The 21,859-nt window shown below is 36.0% G+C and overlaps 1 protein-coding gene across 5 annotated transcripts in view; it reads right to left on the reverse strand.

The window, feature by feature from the left end:
* RBM27 (RNA binding motif protein 27) overlaps window positions 1-21,859 on the reverse strand; it is a 77,010-nt gene that overhangs the window by 19,996 nt on the left and 35,155 nt on the right. For 2 of the 5 annotated variants that reach the window (XM_032850859.1, XM_032850851.1), the window contains exons 9-17: window positions 19,016-19,180; window positions 17,207-17,356; window positions 14,779-14,923; window positions 13,966-14,119; window positions 10,928-11,224; window positions 9,512-9,652; window positions 2,866-2,985; window positions 1,864-1,938; window positions 1,556-1,720 (exon numbers count right to left, since the gene is read on the reverse strand). In XM_032850859.1, the coding sequence (XP_032706750.1) occupies window positions 1,556-1,720; window positions 1,864-1,938; window positions 2,866-2,985; window positions 9,512-9,652; window positions 10,928-11,224; window positions 13,966-14,119; window positions 14,779-14,923; window positions 17,207-17,356; window positions 19,016-19,180 (1,412 nt within the window). The remainder of the gene's footprint in view (window positions 1-1,555; window positions 1,721-1,863; window positions 1,939-2,865; window positions 2,986-9,511; window positions 9,653-10,927; window positions 11,225-13,965; window positions 14,120-14,778; window positions 14,924-17,206; window positions 17,357-19,015; window positions 19,181-21,859) is intronic. The other 3 variants (XM_032850875.1, XM_032850868.1, XM_032850863.1) reach the window with 2 other exon arrangements.

The raw sequence follows: 21,859 nt of genomic DNA on the forward strand, positions 1-21,859 counted from the left end.
ATCTCTTTTGGCAAAATGAGAATAAGAGGATGCAATAAACCTGAGTGTTTTAGGGAAGGTTAACTGTACAAAAACACACAGAGAGTATACTGATACCAGTAAAAAATAATAAGCAGTATTACTGCTTAAGATGGCCTAAAATTCAGACCTTGGAAACAGTCAGCTGAGAAGAGGGAGCTGAGACTAATTTTCTAATAGTAAAGAGTCATGAATGAAACACAGGCAAAATAGATTACACAGGAAATACTCATTAATGATACAAACATAAATAATAGCTACATAATGCTTCCAGATTTGAACCCTACAACTATTGTCATTCTCTTTTTGGTATGAGGGACAAACTATCTGTCTTTAGATGGAGTGACTGTGAGAGAATTTCTTCCCCCCTACATATACTCTCTAATTTTTTAAATGTGTATATGTTCCTTCTATAACTGGGGGACATTTCAATAAAAATATTTTATTGTATTTTTTCAAAATAATGTTGATGAAATACTTTATATCCCTCTAGTAATAAAGAGCCACAATTTCAAATCCATTAAAATACTGCACATAAAAATTTGCATTCTATATATCTGATAAATTTTTTATTCCGAGTTCCTAAAGGGCCAGAAATGAATCTAAAACTCCACTCAGGGATGCGGTATAATGGAACCACTGTGTACAGCAAGTATTCTCCTAGGGTAAGGAAACAAATGGCAATTAATAAAATAAGACTTACATGGATCTAGAACTTCTGATTAATCTTTTCAACAGAATACCACATTTTTACCCACATAAAGCTGATGATACCTTTTGAATATTAAAAGAGATAGTTCCACTGTGCTATAATATTAGAAAAACAATTCATGTAACAGGAAAACACACTTTTTTCTTGCCATCACTCTAACAATTTCATCTTCAGGAAAGGGAGCCAAAAATCCAGTTAAAAAACACATCTTTGGGGCGCCTGGGTGGCTCAGTGGGTTAAAGCCTCTGCCTTCGGCTCAGGTCATGGTCCCAGGGTCCTGGGATCAAGCCCCGCGTCGAGCTCTCTGCTCGGCAGGGAGCCTGCTTCCTCCTCTCTCTCTGCCTGCCTCTCTGCCTACTTGTGATCTCTGTCAGATAAATAAATAAAATCTTTAAAAAAACAAAAAACAACAAAAAACCCCCACATCTTTGTTTAAAGAGGGTATTAGCACCTCTTTCAAAGAGAGTACACAGAATATATAGAAACATTAAAAAAAAAAAAGCTGTCACTGGGGCGCCTGGGTGGCTCAGTGGGTTAAGCCTCTGCCTTTGGCTCAGGTCATGATCCCAGGGTCCTGGGATGGAGCCCCACATCAGGCTCTCTGCTCAGCGGGGAGCCTGCTTCCCTCCTCTCTGTCTACTTGTCAGCTCTCTCTGTCAAATAAATAAATAAAATCTTAAATAAAAAAAAAAAAAAACACCTGTCACTCTAATTGTCTCCCTATTAGACTATTAGCTACCTAAGGCTTCCAGTGTATTTTCAAAGAGCCAAGCATGTAACAGATGTTCGACAGTACTATGCTGAATGGAAAATACAAATAGATACCTCTGTTTTTGTCTTTACTTTAGATGGTGTGGAGACTGCAGAAGATGTTTTTAATTCATCTTTCAACTGTGAGATCTTTTCACCAAGCTCTTTCAAAGTCTTCATTATATTTGCTCTCTCTTCTGGTTTCATGTTTTTGTTCTTTTCTAGCTTAGATATCAGCATCTATAAAATAAACAGAAAAAAGTAAAACTATGCTTAGTAAATTTTCATATAAATAACGCCTTATAAACTTTACTATGAGGGATATCTCTGTAAAATCCATTGTATCCATCAATTCCAGCAGGCAAATAATGAGCTCGTCTCACCTTCTGGCATTCTATTTGTTTTTCTAGCACTTCTTGCCTCTTTTTCCTCATGTCTTGTTGTAGCTTCAATGCTTCCTATATGAAAAGATTAAAAGAATCAGTAATGGATAACAAAATTTGCCAACATTTGCATACATCTGATAAAAGACCAACTCAATTCTTCCAGGTCATCCCTATGCTGTTCAAGAAAAATTTTGCTCCTAATCAAAAAACAGCTGAAACCAGAAATGAAACCTTTAAATATATTTTCTGTATGAGAGTTTATATTTATAACTGTACTTGAAAAAATATTTAAAATGCCGAACACTGTATCTATGACATTTACATTCACTTGAATAATGTAAATGTATTTATGAAGAAAAACAAGATCTGTTTTTGTTTGCCAATGTAAAAAGCCAATCTTTATTTTCCAAGTTTAATGTTTAAAAAATGTGAGATGAAGCTAGAGGACAGAAATCATAGCAAATTCTATGGATCTTTGCCAGGAAAAAATTGCCTCTCACCCCTCTCTATTAATCAAATCTCCAATTATACTGGGATAATACATATAAATATCTTTTTTATTTGAAAAACTCATACGAGTTTAAAATCTAAAAAGATAAAGCAACTCAGAACTGAGTCATATGAGTAAAAACGACATAAATGTTTTACTTTATGTGAAATATTTTCTAACTTACAAAGCAAGAGAGGAATTAAAAGAGGAAATCATGAAATAAAACTGCTTCTTTACCTTGGAGGAAAAAAACAAAACAGGACAACTCAGTGTTCTTTATTTCTATATAGAAAGACTTCTTTCCTTGTGATTCATGCAGCCAGTGAAAGGCAACAGCAAAATATTTTTTGTCTCTTCTTTTTTTCAAATATATACTACATCCAGAAGCAGCTAAATAAACATTTTAATATAGTTCCATAACAACATGAACTATTCAAATGTGTTAACATAATCACTTAGGAATTCAACGGGTCATTTCCTCTTAAGGAAATTAGAATCAAAGCTGTTACCTGCTTCTTTTTAAGAACTTCTTGAACATCATGAGATTTAGACCCTGAACAAAGTTTTGAAGGTGTCTTTAAGTTTGAGGAGCTGTAAATCATTTTTGGATGGCCTGGAGCTGAAAATATCTATGAAACACAAATATAATTAAATTAAATTTTAGAAATGCTTTCAAGTAAGTTTTTACAAAGTCTGCATGTATTTGGTTTTTTTTTAGGAGTTAAAACTTTTTTTTACATTTAAAAACTTCACTTATGAGTTTTTTATGTATACATAAATTCAACTGTCACTCAAATATAAAAACAAAAATTAATTTTAGCAATAATGTGTTTTGGGATGCAATCACATTATTCCTCTTCTCCTTCTATTTTTTTTAATTGAGAGAAAAAGAACTGTAGCCCCTTATTATCTAGGAGCGGGCCAACTACTCTGGGTGAGGCCTTACTGTCCTGTTAAACAAAAACACTTTCACAGAGTATCAACCTCCAACAAGGCCACTCTTGGGACCAGGATGGGTCAAGACAAAAACAAGACCACTCCACAATCACGACTGAACCGACACAAAAGAGAGGAATACTAACTAAACAATAAAAACAAATAAAGATCTCTCTAACCTAACTGGAATGACTGCAGCTTCTTTACCAATTACAGCTTTAGCCTCATTCTAGTTTTCCTTCCTTCTAGGTTAAGACTGAGACATCTAATCACAGAATTACTTACTCCTGTTTCCTTAAACCCTCCTCCAAATCACCTAGCAGAGGATTTAAAGTACTTTGTAAACATAATCTTATTGTATTTAATAAAATGCTACATGAATTTATAATCAAACATAAGACAAGTAGTTAGTTCACAGATCTGAGCAAAGTAGTGGTCATCTCTACTGTGCTAGTTTTGGTATTTAGATTCCTTTCCCCTTCTGAACAGACCACTATCCAGTTAGTCTTCCCTTAAGGCACAGAACTACATGGTATAGTACAATCTTTCTGGTTCAAGTCTTTCCTAACATACGCTCCTTTTAATTATTAATTAAATATATAAGGGACAAAGAATATAATATCAAGAAATTCACAGAAACTTCAATTGTGTAAATACCATTAAATATTCATAACCATATATAAAACTTCTCTCCATCATACTTCTCTCAAGAGTTAACTGTTGTTATTAACTATTAATTATTTATTATTAATTGAATATATAAGGGACAAAGAATATAACATTGAGAATTTCACAGAAACTTCAACTGTATAAATAATATCATTAACTATTCATAACCATATACAAAACTTCTCTCAATCATACAGTAGTCAACCATCCTCAAAATTAAGCTACTTTAACTATACAAGAGTCTCTGAAGTACTGCAGGAACCCTACATGGCTGAAATTCATGTTGTTATTTATTAAAATAAAAATGGCAACACCTCCAATTTATTAAGCACTATAGTACATATTAAAAACTCCCTTTCCATGCTTTACTAACACGAAACTTTTCAACTCCCACAGCAACTCAATTTATTGAAAACATGACCATGTTTTAACAACATGAAAATTTTCAATCCCCACAGCAACTCAATTTATTAAAAAGGAAACCAATGTTCCCGAGTTATCTAATACACCAGTAAGAGGCAGGTCAAGTCAGTCAGGGCTGTCTGACTTCCAAATCTGTAACTGTCTTTGTTTTGGTATCTTTTTATAAGAATTTTTAAAACAAAAGAGTTATATTACCAATGTGATGTATCCATCACTAAGCACCACCGATTATCAGGACATAAAATACAGTAGTCTCCCCTTATTCACAGTTGGGCTTTCCATGCTTTCAGTTACGTGAGGTCAACTGTAGTCTGGAAACAGATGACCCTCTGACTCATCAGGTCATCAGCAGCCTAACACTACGTCACAATGCCTGTATCATTCACCTCACTTTACCTCAACATATAGGCATTTTATCACCTCACACCATCACATGAACAAGTACTAGTATAGTACAATATTTTGAGAGCAACCTCTCTTTTATTAAAGTATATTGTTATAATTGTTCCACCTTATTATCGTTGTTATTCATTTCATTGTGCCTAATTTATATATTAAACTTTATTATGGGTAGAAATATACAGAAAAAACATTAGGATTCGTTACTTTCTATGATGTCAGGCATCCACTGGGGGTCTTGGAAAGTATCCCCTGCAGGTAAGGGGAGACTATTATAATCTTGTTTTACTTAAATCCCCAACTCCACATTCATACCAAAACACCGCACTGTTTTATCTGAAAATGTTTCAGTTGTATCATTAAAAAATAAGGACCTCTTCTTTAAACATAACCACAATACCATCATCACACTTAAAAAAACAGTAACTCCTTAATATGATTAGATATTCACATCCTAAGACTGTATTATAATTTTCTAAACATTTTTTCCCATTAAGGTCCATCTACTGACACTGGTTATAGCTCCTTTTTTTTTTTTTAAAGATTTTATTTATTTGACAGAGAGAGATCACAAGTGGGCAGAGAGGCAAGCAGAGAGAGAGAGAGGAGGAAGCAGGCTCCCTGCAGAGCAGAGAGCCCGATGTGGGACTCGATCCCAGGACCCTGAGATCATGACCTGAGCTGAAGGCAGGGGCTTAACCCACTGAGCCACCCAGGTGCCCCTGGTTATATCTCTTTTAAGTCTCCTGTAAAACTGTTTCATTTCCCATCTCTTTTTCTTGCAAATTGTCAAAGAAAGCACGTCACTCATCCTGCAGTATTCACCACAGAATTACTATGATACTCTGGTTAAGACATTCTGCTATCCTATGAATGTCCTTTAAATCAGTGAGGAACAGATCTACAGCCTTTATGACAATTTCTCATTCTTTGACAGGATTCTAGAAATCTCTCACAACTTCATTTTCTGGATGGATAAAATATTCTAGGATCATCTAGAATACTGTCAGCCCTAGATCTGGGGATAGCCATTTCTTCAAGAACCCCTGGCTCTGAGTGCTTGGGAGGGGGCAGGGGGTTATTACCCTTGGAATGATTATTATTGCCAGATCTTTTCAGTGAGCAGAATTAAGCAAGGTTCTAGAGTTCTTTTATTGCTTGTTTTTTAAGATAAAACAGTACCTGAGTTTGTATCAATACAGTTGATCCTTGAATAACTCAGGAGTTAAGGTGTGCTGACGCTCCACCCCACAGCCAAAAATCCACATATTTAACTTCTGACTCCCCCCAAAACTTAATAGCCTACTGTTGACCAGAAGGCTTACTGATAACATGAACAATTAACACATACTTTGTATGTTACATACTGTATTCTTATGATAATAAATTACAGAAAACATTTAGAAAATTGTAAGAGAAAATACATTTACAGTCTTTACTGTAATTATTTTAAAAATTCATGTTTAAAAGAGCCCAGACATCCATCAATAGATGAACGGATAAAGATGTGGGGGGGGGGTGTGTCTGTGTGTGTGTATATACACTCAGCCAACAAAAAGAATGAAATCTTATGGGACACCTGGGTGATTCAGTTGGCTAAGCATTTGCCTTTGGCTTAGGCATGATCTCAGGGTCCTGGGATTGAGCCATCCATAGGGCTCCTTAATCGGCGGGGAGCCTACATCTTCCTCTCGTCCCTGCTCGTGTTCTCCCTCTCTCTCAAATAATAAATAAAATCTTCAAATAAAATAAAATAAACTTATCTGAATAAATTTAAAAACATAATCGTGTACCAGAAAAGAATTCTTTTTTTTTTTTAAAGATTTATTTTTTATTTATTTGACAGAGAGATCAGAAGTAGGCAGAGAGGCAGGCAGAGAGAGAGAGAGAGAGAGGCGGAAGCAGGCTCCCTGCCTAGCAGAAAGCCCGATGCGGGGCTTGATCCCAGGACCCTGAGATCATGACCCGAGCCGAAGGCAGAGGCTTAAACCACTGAGCCACTCAGGCGCCCCAGAAAAGAATTCTTAAAAAAAAAGAATGAAATCTTGTCATTTGAAACAATGGGACAGAACTAGAATGTATTATGCTAAGCAAAATGTAAGTCAGATAAAGATAAATACCATATGATTTTACTCATATGTAAACATAAGGGAAGTGAAGGAAAAATAAAATATTATAAAAACGAAGAAGGAGATAAATCGTCTGGGTGCCTCAGTGGGTTTAGCCTCTGCCTTTGGCTCAGGTCATGATCCCACTGAGCCTGGGATTGAACCCTGCATCGGGCTCTCTGCTCAGCAAGGAGCCTGCTTCCCTCTCTCTCTGCCTGCCTCTCTGCCTACTTGTGATCTCTCTGTCAAATAAATAAATAAGATAAAATAAAAAAACAAGGGAGAGACTCTTAACTATAGAGAACAAACTGAGGGTGGCTGGAGGGGGAGGTGGGGCAACAGGGTGATGGGCATTAAGAAGGGCACTTGATGTAATGAGCCCTGGGTCTTCTATGCAACTAATGAATCACTAAATTCTACCCCCAAATTAATAATAAACTACATGTTAACTAACTTAATTTAAATAAAACCATAAACAGATAAGTATATAGAAAAGTAAATACTAAAGTTCCATGTTCAGGCGGATCTAGCACAATTCAAATCCAAGTTGTTCAAGGATCAACCATAGTTTCAATTCAAAGCAGGACTACAGTGTTTTTACTTAACCTCATCTACCATATACTCCTTTTCAACCACATTAAAAATCTCAGTTGTCAGTGACAACAATATAATTCATTTGATTTAACCTACAATGCTCACAAACCAGCTTCAGAATACCAACAATGCCAACAACATGATTGTTAAAAAATACTTTGCAGGGGCACCTGGGTGGCTCAGTGGGTTAGGCCTCTGCCTTCGGCTCAGGTCATGATCTCAGGGTCCTGGGATCAGGCTCCGCATCAGGCTCTCTGTTCAGCGGGGAGCCTGCTTCCCCTCTCTCTCTACCTGCCTCTCTGCCTACTTGTGATCTCTGTCTGTCAAATAAATAAATAAAATCTTTAAAAAAAATACTTTTAAAAATTGCTTTTTGTTGGGGGGCCTGGGTGGTATAGTTGGTTACGTTTCCAGCTCTTGGTTTCAGCTCAAGTTGAGATCTTAGGGTCGTGGACAGGCTCTAAGCTCAGTGCACAGTCTGCTTGGGTTTCTCTCTCCCTTTCTTTGTCCATCCCCCCAATGTGCTCATATACACTTGTGCGTAAGCGCTCTCTCTCAAATAAATAAATTTTTTTAATTGCTTTTTGTCCTCAGGGTTTATCTCACTATGAATATATAGTCAAGTAACTGTGTTTTAAAGCCTTTTATGCAAACACCAGTCAATCTGTCTTTTCTTTTTAATTTTTAGAGATGATTTTTTTCATTTTATTATACAACTGCATTCACCATTTACATGGTTCCAAGACAAATTTCCAAAACAAGACATAGTCAAAGCTGTCTAGTTTCTTCTTTTTTTTGTGTAACCATCAAGATTTAAATTTTAGAAATTAAAAATTTTTTTTTCAAATTAATTTTAGGAATTTTTGTTCCTGTCAATAAGCAAATATTTATATGTGTTCATTGGACCTACTTGTTTATACTAACAGGGCTGACTATATATGTTTTGTTCCATTTTACTCTTCTTTTTACCTAGTACATACTGATGATCACCTCATGGTTCATATGAAGATACTCCTCCTTCCATTGTAAAGTTGCACATATGCTATTCTATGAATGTACAACTACATTTTAAGTAACTAGTCCCCTACTGATGGACATCTGGGTTGTTTCCAGTCTTTTGCTATCATAAAGAGCTTACAACTACTAGTCTTGTACATATATTTTTTCATAGTTTGACAAATATACTTTTGGCATACATTCTGAGGAGGAGGATTACTGATTTAGAATAAACGTATACATAATTTTGCCAGACACTGCCAAATTTGCTTTCATGACATTTCCATCGGCATCTAAATATCAGATCTTTTTGGAAATTATCCTAGCTTATTATGTAACTTAAAAATGGATCTAATTTTATCTTTTCTATATGGCTATCCAGTTATCCATATACCATCAATCAAAAAGTCCATATTTTCCCCACTGGCCTAAGATACTGTTTTGACATCTAAAAATTCCTTTTTGCAAGTGAGTCTGTTTCTTGTCTTTTATTCTGTTCTCTTAAGTCTATCCATGTGCCAGTATCAATTGACTTGGTTATAGAGACTTCATAATATTTTTTACCATCTAGTAGGGCTAGTGCTAGTACCCCCTTGTTCTTTTTCAGAATTTCTCAGGCCCTTTTTGAAATAATCACCATTGTGGAAAGTCACCATACAGATATATTCCTAAAGCAAAGAAACTTCTTAAAATATATTCCAAAGTTAGACTTCCAATTACAACAGAATCTTCTTCATTATGTTCTTATTTAAAGAGGAAAAGAAACGGACTAAGAACGACATCTCCCTATTAATAAGTGGTTAAAATTTTCAAATTCCTACTTCACTTTCAGTAGGAAAAAAAATTTAACTGCCCATTTCTAGCATAATCACGGAAATTAGAGAAGTCTACCTGCCACACTCAGGTTAGCTCTCACATTTACCTTGATTGAAGAAACAAGACATTACAAATCTGGATGAAAGTCAATGTCTTAATTTCTCTCTTGTCACTAAACAGCTTTAAATAATCTGAGAAGCACAGAAATACGGACCTGGCAATCCTCTCCAGCACCACCTGACTGACTCAATAAGTGTGATGCGTCAGTCTGGTTACCACTTGCATGTCCAAGACGATGCTTAACAGGAACTTTGTTAAGAACATAGGCGCCTGATGTCTGCGGTTTACTCATCATCTGCACACAAAATAAGCACATATGTGGTCAAAGTTTTTAAAATGCCTAGGAATAATACAAATTCAGGGTGGTGATTACCATGGGGAAGAAAATAAGGAAATGAGAAGGGAGGGTGCTTCAATTACCCATAGGTTTTATTTTTTAAGTGGTAGATATAGAAATGATTGCCATTATCCATGCTTCTATGGATGTCTGAAAAGTGTCATACCAAAATGCATGCATATATGTATATATGCTCATACAGATAAAAATTTCTAATGATTTTTTCAATGTTCCCTTTCAGGGATTTGGGAGTTTTAACTAATGGTAGCTTTTAACAATAACAGAACTGGGTCTAATAGATCACAAAGGTGACAGTATCACTTTAATACACCGTGTGGCCAACATCCAGGGGAAGCACTTGCCTTTGAGCTCTAACATGAAGTGGGAGAGAGACAAAAGAAATCCAGGTTTAGGTGCAAATAAAAAGGATGATGAATGAAGACTATGTATGATAAGAACTCCTTTTTAAAAATCTGAATGCATTTAACTGAAACAAGAGAACACTAGGAAAAGGTTTATCATTATCATCAATATTGGAATGGCTCTACTGCATAGTAGTTTGTTCTTTCCTTCCTTCATCTAGTCATTCAAGTCTATCAAACAATATGCATCAGGCCTTGTTTTAGGCATGGAAGACAGAATGAGTAAAACAGACAAAAATCCCCATTTCCTTGGAGCTTACGTTTCAGCTCTAGAAAGTTTTAAGGGCTTTTTAAAAGAGTTTTCTAAATGGAAAAATTAAGACAGAAGAGTGGGTACAAGGATGACTGATTCTAACACAAAACAAAGCAAAAGTTCCAGATCCAAAGTTGTTTGGTAGTGGACAGTTACTACATTTTAGTGTTGAGAAGAATCACTAAGCATATTTCTTTAAACATGTAGATTTATGGGCCTCATACCTGGAGACTGACTCTGTAAGTTTGGGGAGATAAGGCCCAGGAATTTGTACCTAGGTAATTAATACTAGTAGAAGAACACTTATCAAACTTCACAGTTCCTAAAAATCATCTGGAGCATGCTTAGGCACCAACCATACTGATTCTGACTGAATACGGTGGGGTGAGGTCCGAGAAAATGCAAGTCTAATAAGTTCTGAGGAGATGAGAAGCTGCTGTCTGCAGATAAAACTGAGTGGCTTTAATGTAGAAGACCTAAGGACCCAAACTGAGAAACAATGATCTAGATCAGGGTGGGACTAGAGGACCTGTCATTCTCTGTCAATCAATGGATTACCTTCTGGATACCCCCATGTACTGTTGAGGGAGGAGACTGGGCCACCAGCACCTGCTGCTGATGAAGGTGCTGTGGCAGATGATGGTGCTGCTGTGACAGGTGACTAAGTGTTTGCTGTTGCTGCAGGAGTAGCTGTGTTGGAGACTGTAGTGCTGGCTGCTCGTTATTTTCTCTATGCCACAGAACTCGAATGAATCGGTTGTTTAGAACTGCTTCAGTGCTGGAAATGGCTTTCCTGGCCTCCTCATTGGTAAGATACTGGATAAGGGCTGCTTCTGGATCTCCCTTAAAAGCAACCTGTAAGAAAAAACAAAAGCATCAATAAAAAATCCCACAGAAATTAACAAACAGTTAAATTCAAGTAAACTATTGATAAATAATTCAAAAGTAGAGAAGAGGAGTGCCTGGGTGGCTCAGGTGGTTAAGCATCTGCCTTTAGCTCAGGTCATGATCCCAGAGTCCTGCGATCAAGTCCTGCATAGGGCTCCCTGCTCAGCGGAGAGCCTACTTCTCTCTCTCTCTCTGCTTCTCCTCCTGCTTGTGGTTCTCTGTCTCTCTCTCTGTCAAATAAATTTTAAAAATATTAAAAAAAAAAAAGTAGAAAACAGCCTGCTGAAATCCACTCTGAATGCTTTCTAAATAAAGTTCTCCATCCCTCTAAAAGATAACATGCATATTTTCCAAGATTATACATAAAAGATTATTATTCACCAAATAATCCTAATAATGTTACCTAACCACTTGGGGAAAAGTTGTTAGATCTCTTCTGGATATCTTACATTCAAATAAACTCCAGAAAAACTATTTTACAGTAATAAACAAAAAACCTGATAAAAACACAAAAGAAAAAAAGGTGGGTATGGGTATAATCTCAGTGTTTGGAAAACCTTTTTATGTATTCCTATAAAAGTAGAATCCATAAAGACAAAGAATAGGAGATTCTACCACATAAAATTTTAAAATCTGTCATTCCAAATATGCCCTAAACTAAATGATGAATAGAAAAAGTATTTTTAATATATATGACAAGCTGTGGCTTAGAAAAGCACTACTATAAATGCCTTCATAAAAAAACGGGCAAAGACAATAGGTATATCCAAAAAAAAAAAAAAAAAAACCTGCAAAAGATCTATACAAATTAGAAACCTATTTTAAAAAAGCAAACTAGGGCGCCTGGGTGGCTCAGTGGGTTAAGCCGCTGCCTTCGGCTCAGGTCATGATCTCAGGGTCCTGGGATTGAGTCCCGCATCGGGCTCTCTGCTCAGCAGGGAGCCTGCTTCCCTCTCTCTCTCTCTCTCTCTCTCTGCCTGCCTCTCTTTCTACTTGTGATCTCTGTCAAATAAATAAATAAAATATTAAAAAAAAAAAAAGCAAACTAAAACAAGTATAATTTTTCACTTACAAAACTGGCTAAAAAATTTTAATGGATCCATATTACAGTACTGATGAGGCCTCATACAGTGCATTTAGGAGTATCAATTGGCACAACCCTTTTGAAGAACAATTTGGCAGCTCAAATAAAGTCTTAAAACTCCCTTTAATTCAGCAATGCATCATAAAAAAATAATGAAGTTTCAGCGACAAGGAGGCTCACCACAGCATTGTTTTTATATAAAGCAACAAAAACAGAAATTCCCAAAAATGAAGAATAGTAAATAAATTACAGCCTAATGCTAGGGACTGATTTATGACCCACCTCCCAAATTCTTACGTTGAAATCCTAAGCCCCCACAGTATGACTACATTTGGAGATAGGGCTTTTAGGAAGAAATTAAAGTTAAAAATCATAATAGTGGGGCCCTAATCAGATGGTACTGGAAGCCTTATAGAAAGAGAAAGAGATCTCTCTCCCCTTCCACAATTCAAGGACACAGCAAGAAAGTGGCCATCTGCAAAGCAGAAAGAGAATCTCATCAGGAACCAAATTGGCCAGCACCTTGATTTTGGACTTCCCCCCAAATAAGTTCTTATTGCTTAAGCCACAAAGTCTGTGATATGTGTTAATGGAAACCAGACAAGACTCATTTACCAAACTACATTAAGCCATGTTATTTTTCTTAATGCTATAAACAATCATGACCTAGGAAACATGTAAGAGATAAAAGGTAGTCAGAGACATTTGGTATGTATTCTTAAAGTGTGTATTTTAAAAAAGAGAACATGTGTATATGTGCGTATGTGTGTTCTTCCATACAAACAAACACTATGTCTTTTCATTAAAATATTAGTAATTGTTACTGCAAAAGTAATAAGATTGAGGTGATTTTTTTTCACTTTTGTTTAATGTATTTCCAAATCATCTATAAAACTAAACATGTGCTACGTTCAGGGACCAAAAAACTGCTTAAAAAAATCTCCAAAAAAAAAATTCTTTCAAAAAGATTTGAGTTCTTTGAAATATCAAATTTCCTAATACTATTTTTTAAACTCCGCTATACAAATCACATTTTGGTTTGATGACAACATTAACCAACAGGGGTGACTAACTGAAATGGAAAACTAATGAGGCCTTCAAGTATTCTCAATTACAGCATAACACTCAACCACAAATTCATAAATTGGAGACAGAATACAAAAGCTACTATTTATGAGATATTAGACAACATGTTACACTGCCAAATATTCTTAAGAGTAGAACCATCCTTAACAAATTAGTATTTCACTACAATATGAGAGTCATTCAATAGACAAAATTACAATCTTAGAAATTAACAAAAATCTCACCTACCTAATTAGAATACTAACAAAGCAGATTAAAAAGTCATTTGTCCAGTGATAGCACTATGAACAAAAACACACCAACTAGCCTCTGTGTCTTTCAGGAAGAAGTTGTGGATAAGAAACAAATGCATTAAAAAAAAAAAATCAGCTTAACAATTTCATCATGAAGTTGGGTTAAGGCTATACAGTGGAGCTTAAAACACTCACAAGAGATAATCACACTAATTACTGGCTCATTTAAGCAAAGTGAACGGACAAGAATATTTCAAAAATGCATAAAACCACATTAATTCTGTCACCAACCTAGCCACATTTACCTGGATGTTTACAATAGTTCCAAATTTGCTGAAGTGTTCATTGAGCTTGGTAATGTTGTTCAATTCCTGAGGGATTTTCTTGACTTCTAATTTGGTGTTTGTATACTGATTTTTTCTCAAGAACCCTGGTTTACTCTGACTGTTATTCCCTTGCCTGAAAAGAATATTAACAGATCCTGATTAATTCCTCCACCTTATGCCTCGCCACGAAAAAGGTCAACAAATAATTCAAGTTTATATGTATTAAAGCATCATCTGGAAGACATTCTTATATTCCTGGGAAATTACTTAACGTTCTTCAGTAGAAATTACTAAATAATTTTCGTATCTTCCTTGTTACATAGGAACAGAACAGGTAGCGAGAAAGAAAGAAGACTGAATGGCAAAAGATCACAAAATGAAAGAGGCCCAAATGAGATTTAAAATTATATACTAAAAAGATCCACCACAGTTACCAAGGAGTCTAACGTTAAAGCAAGGAAAGAACATCATTTTTTTATGAAGTGTTTTACAGCTTCTGCAAAAATACCTAAGTTTTTCTTCTTTTCTATTCACTTCCAGTGTCTCAATAATTCTCAGTACTGGGCTAGACCTATTTGTAGCAAATACAAATTACTAGTATCTATTATTAATATTCTGTTAGCTCTTCCATTTTTTAAGATGTTCTAATGATGTCTCTGGGAACCCTAACTTTTGAGACACATAGTTTGATACTCATTGATTAATGACAACTCTTAATTTTACGAATTTACTAATGCACACAAAAATAACAAAAACACCAAGTAGATGTTACTAAGTAGCAAATTATCTTACTTTCCCAGCCAAGGTTTCTTTGTGAGCGGCCCTTCCAAACCACTTATAGCTCTTTTTCGGCTATCTGGTTCAAGAACTACTCTGGTTATGTTGCTATTAATTGAAACAGGAACCGGTGGTTCAGTCTGGATGACAATGTTAGCAGCTGTTGGAAACAAAAATTAACATTATTAACAATGCGCAGTATTTGGGGGAATTTCAAATGATTAAAATATTTAGCTTAAAAGCTAAAAAAGCAAAGTGAATAGCACCCAACTACCGTTTCCTTTTCAGAAATGCTTAACAGCAAGAAAAAATTTTCAATGGCCTCCTTTTTTCTCCTCTGTTAAAAATACAATATCCAAGTTTAAAAAGTCATTGGCAACTCCAATGTAAAAACTGATTCAGTCCTCCTCTCTCTGCCTGTCTACTTGTGATCTCTGTCAAATAAATAAATAAAATCTTTATTACAGAAAAGGGGGGGGCACCTGGGTGGCTCGGTGGGTTAAAGCCTCTGCCTTTGGCTCACGTCATGATCCCAGAGTCCTAGGATCAAGCCCCGCATCGCATTGGGCTCTCTGCTCAGCGGGGAGCCTGCTTCCTTCTCTCTCTGCCTGCCTCTCTGCCTACTTATGATCTCTCTCTGTCAAATAAATAAATAAAATATTTTAAAAAAATAAATAAATAAAAACTGATTCAGGCAAGGATCCTCAAAGAATGCAAAAAAAAAAAAAATCCAGTGGAAGATTGTTAGAGAACAAGATTTCTTTTTTAGAAAAATTTTTTTAAGAATTTATTTATTTGAGAGAAAGAGAGAGAGAGCACACGTGCGCATAGAGCACAAGCAAGGGGGAAGGACAGAGGAGAGGGAGAAGCAGACTCCCAGCCACCTGGGTGAGCAGGGAGCTGGATGCAGGCCTGGATCCCAGGACCCTGGGATCATGACCTGAGCAGAAGGCAGACACTTAATGACTGAGCCACCCAGGGACCCCTGGAAGCACATCATTTAGAAGAAAGAATACAAGCTTTGGAGTCAAAGACCTGAATTTGAATTCCAGCAGAATTGACTGAGCCACTCAGGTACCCTGAGAGCAAGATACTTATGTGGTGCCAAAGTACCACTCCACAAATGATTACACTACAAAGGACAGATCTAATATTTATCACCTCAGGCAAGCAATCAAAGGACTTAGCACCATAAATATAGTGAAATTATTTGTATTCTTATGTGATTTAACAAAACGTTGAATCACCCAGACAGGATATTACTATGGAATTATGATTTTCTTAAGTGTAGCAAAGATACTATGCTTATATAGGACTACACCTTACTCTTGGATGTAAAATAAAGGATCCAAAGTGCTCAATCTCTACAATATACTTTCGAGTAGTTGAAGGAAAAAAAGTGAAGGGAGAAGGGAAGAAGAAAGAGAAGAATGTGCATGTATACAAGCAAGCACTCACACCCCAAAGGTGACAACACGTAACAAATGCTGAACCTAAGCGAAGGTATTCGGATGTTTATTTTATTTATTTTTTATAGGTTTAAAAGTTCTCAAACTCAAAAGTTGGGAGGAAAATCCAAAGCCAATACTATAAACTGGTATATTTCATTCACAACATTTACGACTAAAATACTTGGATTTTTTGGTATTTATTTGACAGAGACACAGCGAGAGAGGGAACACAAGCAGGGGGAGTGGGAGATAAAGAAGCAGGCTTCCCACCAAGCAGGGAGCCTGATGCAAGGCTTGATCCCAGGACCCCAGGATCATGACCTGAGCTGAAGGCAGACACTTAACAACTGAGCCACCCTTATGCATAAATCAGTGAATAAAGTAACTATGGTCTCTGCCCTGTTATAGTCTTTGTTTTTAGAAAGCTAATGGAGGAGATAGCAATTGTGATGGCATAAAGCATTCTAGAATTTGAGATGCCATTATATTTTCCCTAGAACACTTATGATTACCTCTTAACATTGCTCAGTGCTTTTCTTTACTGAAGTATTTTATAAGAAAAGGAAAGAGATATATAGCTAGAATTCTGATGACTTGACATGACAAACCAAGCCTGTTGTACAAAAACCACAAGACTTCTATCTGAGTGAGATTATCCATGAATTACTATACATGAATGTGCACAAAGACCAGACTACTGGCAAAAGGAAAACATGAATTTCTGAGGATATGATCTTCCCACTAATTTCAAGTAATCTGGTAATAATTTATGCATTATAGCACAGAAGGTAAAAGCACATTCTTCATTAGATACGCCTGGGTTCAAGTTCCAGTTCTGTCATTAATAGTTGTGTAACCTCGGGCAAGATTTTTAACCTCTCTAACCCTTCAAAAAGACAATGTATACGTAACTCCGGACTTTAGTGAGGTCTGAATGCTATACTGAACTCCTGTGTAACAACAGCATCAAAGTAAGTATGAGGCAGTCTCACCTCTTGGATTTGCATCCATATCTCCAGATGTTAGGCCAATCAGGTTTGGGCGCTGTGTCTGTGTTCTCGAAAAGAACTGTCTGTACTGAGATCTACCAGAACTGGTAATACTAGGAGCTTCTGGATTATAACCATCTGGTTCATACGTATCTGTGGGAAAACAAAACAATAAAACACGTAACAAATCAGAGAGAAGTTAATTTCTCATTAATAAAATAAACAACTGCAAAAAATATTTTTCTTCAACAAATATATCGACCTATACATACATATCTGAATTACAGTATATAGATATACCTGTTAGAAGTGAAAGAATTGAAAATGCTCCTGTCCCAAAATACAGATACACAGATTCATTCTTGACTACAGAGAGAGTTCCATTTATTTACCTACTCATTTTTATCCTCTATATCAATCACCTAATCCTAACATCAATGAACCTTTTTAAGGGAAGCATGCACATACATAAACACCATATATAAAGGACTGGTTGGGTTTCCTCAGTTATCATGTCTCACCAATTTCTAGGTACTCTTTTAATTAGGGGTAAAAAAACAATCTGCTAATTTGGTTATCTACACTTTAAAATGCAGATACAATAGCTGGTTTCATACACAGAATATTTCAAATGCTTTCTTTCAAACAGCTAAATAAGTAAGATGAATTTTGTATGTCTAAAAGTAATCACGATTCTACTCCCTACCACCACATCAATGCCATCTTTATCATGTTCCCTCTGTTTTCTGTAAAACTAAATACTTAATTTTTACAATTCTAATGCTAAATAATATTTTGTTAGTGTTAAAGAAGTTCTGAGTGTTAATCTCTAAACAGTATACATCCTCTTTATCCTATATAAAATCAAAGAACAGTTAAGATTAAGTGAAGACATTGGTTTTCGCTATTGTTCTTTAGAAGTTCCTGCACCTTTTTTAAAATTTTCTTAGGAAAAATTCTCTATGACATTCATAGGAAGTTTCAGCTACAAGGTAAGAGACATTCAGATCCTTATTAATGGCCAATCAGTTCTATGATTCAAAGCAGAAGATCGGCAAATTATTATAAAAAAAAGTTTTCAGTTACCATTTGGTAGTCTTGACAGAAGATCTCCTATAGTTAAATCTCCTACAGCTGCAGAGAGTTTTAAAGAAGTTACATAATCAAATGACCTTGTTCTCTAATTCCTGAGAATATATAGAACTCCTAGAAACTTCAAAGTCCTTAAGTTAGTTACGATGAACGGAGATCCAAAGGCAAAAGGAGAAATGTTAAAAACCTCCTGAGACACCCACGAAGCACTCCACATAGGTCTTCAACATGTACATGTAGGTAGGAGGGAAGAGTTTTCAAGAAATCACTATGTTATACACAGCCAGTCCATACATGGAGCAGAGGGGGGAAAAAGATGTTCACCCTTGATCACCAAGAAATCAGATGTTTGTTTTTGTCTTGTTTTTAAAAAAATTAACCGAGTTTTTCTTGAAATATAAAACTGATTAGAAAACATTCAACTAGATATCCTCTTCCTATTTACTGGATTAGAAATTAGTTCAAAGAACTAGCACGACTTTTGTTCCTGAGGCACTAAAACTCAATATAGAGGACACCAGAGGTAACAGACACACAGGGGGCCTCATCATCTAGCAACCACTAGGGACAAATCAAAGAAGCAAAGAAACAGAAAGAAAACTACCTAAGAGGTTTAATGGGAATTGGTGACAGCAGATCAGTAGGCCAGTCACCACTTAGGCTGGCAAGCTGTGGTACAAAAGATCAGAAAGGTGGATGGCCATTTGTAGCAAAGCTTACCTGGGACCAGAGGGGTGGGGCTGGAGACTGAGGTATGGTACCCAATGGAGGATCCCATGAGGTTTCGAGGTGGCACCAAACGAGCTGCCAACAGAGGAGGCGGTGTCCCCAACTGAAGTCGCTCAGATGCAGCAGCACCATGTTCACGAGAGTACATGGGCTGTCCTACAGAGGAAAGAATAGGAGGGCAGCTGGGAATGAGAGTCACAAGCTTCTCAGGTAATGCCGTACTTCCTGAGACCTCAGCCAAGAACAGAGAAAGTACATCCATGGGAACGGCAGTCGAGAAAGGTATTACTGAGATTCTTCCTAACTCAAGAAAAAGACATACAACTGGGCTGGGATGCACTGAGGTATAAAGAAAGAGCAAGAATTAGATAGTATGACTGCATAATCTCCATCTTTTGTAATCTAAAGTGAAAAACTATGTGCTAACCATACCCAAAACTAAACAGTCAACCATATCACACTATCAGACAAAGGTGCCCTGAAACCCTGAGACGGTAGAGACTTGTATCCAATAAAACATGTAGTTGTGAAGACTGTCATAACCATTAAAAACAAAAACTCTTCTCCTCAAACTCACATAATTTCAGGTTGACACAAAACATACTCCCATTTCTGACAGCAGAAAAAAGATCAAAAAGAAATTAAACACACGCACACATATACACCACAACATACCCTCACAGAGAATAAGAAACATCCAAAAGAAAAAAACTAGATAGTGAAAACTTGTTACCCCTTAGCAGATGGATAACAAGTATAGTCAAAGAAAAAAAGGACAAAACCCCAGATACACAGACCAACCAGTGTATATATGAAATTACCTCAGATATTAGGAATGACTTTTCGGAAAGAAAGGACATTTAGTGTTCACATTTATTAATGGAAGAATGTCTGACAAAATGAAGTCAAATTTGATACAACAGGATTTAAAAAGAAGTATCAAGCAGCAGTTTTTTTCATCAGTCACTTACTACTATTACTCTACTGATTACCCCAAGAGACCTATTTACAGTATTTATTCAGTACTTTATACTTAAATCATACACTCACAATGTGGCAAAAGATAAAACGAATTTAGAAGGTTTTTTTTACACCCAATCAATGTCCTTAAAAGTTATAAATTTCCAAAAGATTTTTAATAAACTTTAACAGAACAAGCCACAACCACCTGATTTCATAGGAAATGTAGAAGGGAAACAGAGTTACTAAATTTTACCATCCTTCTACATGCGAAGCAAAGGGGCAAGTGGCAAATCATACTGTACAGCAGATCACAAAACTGCATTTAACACCAATTCTTTCAATATTTACATTTAAAAAGTCTCTTTCAATCATTACATTACAAAAACAATCTAATAGATCAACAATCTAATAACAGTTGTAAGAATGACCTATTGGCAGAATTTCTTACAGAATTAAGGAGTATACTAAAGAGAAAAATGGGGAAGTGCATTCTCAGTCTATATGAGAACTAAAAGTTAAAGGCTAATTTGCACAATGTCCTTTATGCATGACAGCATGAATTTCATTTCAGGAAGAAGGCTGTTTATTCAAATGAAGCCTGACGTTCTTCAACAACACTACTGAAATCTCTAAATACTATTTAAAAATAAAAAGCTTCCTTAGATAAGAGGCTGATTCTAAGTCTGGCCAGAAAATTAAGATGAACCTGGTATACCGTCATATATATATACCTTGTGCTTCCAGAAGCAAGAAAACTATCAAACACTAGGTGTGTCAAAAAACAAAATCTGCAGGAGCCAACATGAAGAGGCTCCCATGGTCAAAGATGAAACAATGTGAACACCAAAAAGGATGCAATGGGGTGAAACATATTAAGCATGTTAAAAATCCATGAGTTTGGGGGAAAAAAAAAAAAAAATCCATGAGTTTGGGCTCCTGGGTAGCTCAGTTGGTTAAGCAACTGCCTTTGGCTCAGGTCATGATCCTTGAGTCCCAGGATGGAGTCCCACATCACTTCCCTGCTTAGCGGGGAGTCTGCTTCTCCCTCTGACCCCCCACCTACCCCCATGCTCTCTCTCTCTCTCTCTCTCATTCTCTTTCACAGAAATAAAATCTTTTTAAAAAATTAAAATTAAAATTAAAAAAATCCATAAGTTCATAATGATTCCTTTTGGAAGATACTGGGAAAGCAGGTCATTATTCTGAAAACTGACAAATGAAAGGAAACAAGTATTTATCCTGTCTTTCCTATAAAAACTACATTTCAGGTTAACCAAATGGTTAACACCACTGAGTTTCACTTTGCAGAATGCCAGTCAATAAACGTACAAGACATTACAGAATTAGAATCACACTTTTTAACCCCTAATGAAACAACATATCTAAGCAGTGGTCATAAATGGCTGCTGAAACCATGAGCAACTTTTAAAATGGATGAATCAGAATGAAAACACCTGTACACACTGACCAATATTTACAGCAAAGGAAAAAACTCCACATTATGTACACCATAAAATATTGAATTAGGAAGTACATCAATAAAATATTCATGACAAAAAAAAAAACGTAAATCTAAAGTCTCCAAATTTAGCCCCCCATTTCCAGGAAATATAGAGGACTGAAGAAATGTGTTAAATGACACGAGGGGATGCAATATGCCAAGCCCAGAATGTGAAAAAATTATTCAGGACAATGATCTGTTTCTTAAATAAATGTCAAGGAAAAACCAAAAGCCAAGGAAAAACCAAAAAAGAGGTAAGGGAAATTGTTATAGATTTAAAGACTTAAGAAAGGTATCTTCTAAATGTAATACATAACCTTGTTTGGATGCAGTTTCAAATGAACCAACTGTGAAAGGACACCTATGGTACA

Source organism: Lontra canadensis, unplaced genomic scaffold (assembly GCF_010015895.1).
Source record: "Lontra canadensis isolate GAN:19392208 unplaced genomic scaffold, GSC_riverotter_1.0 scaffold4, whole genome shotgun sequence".
Lineage (NCBI taxonomy): Eukaryota > Metazoa > Chordata > Mammalia > Carnivora > Mustelidae > Lontra > Lontra canadensis.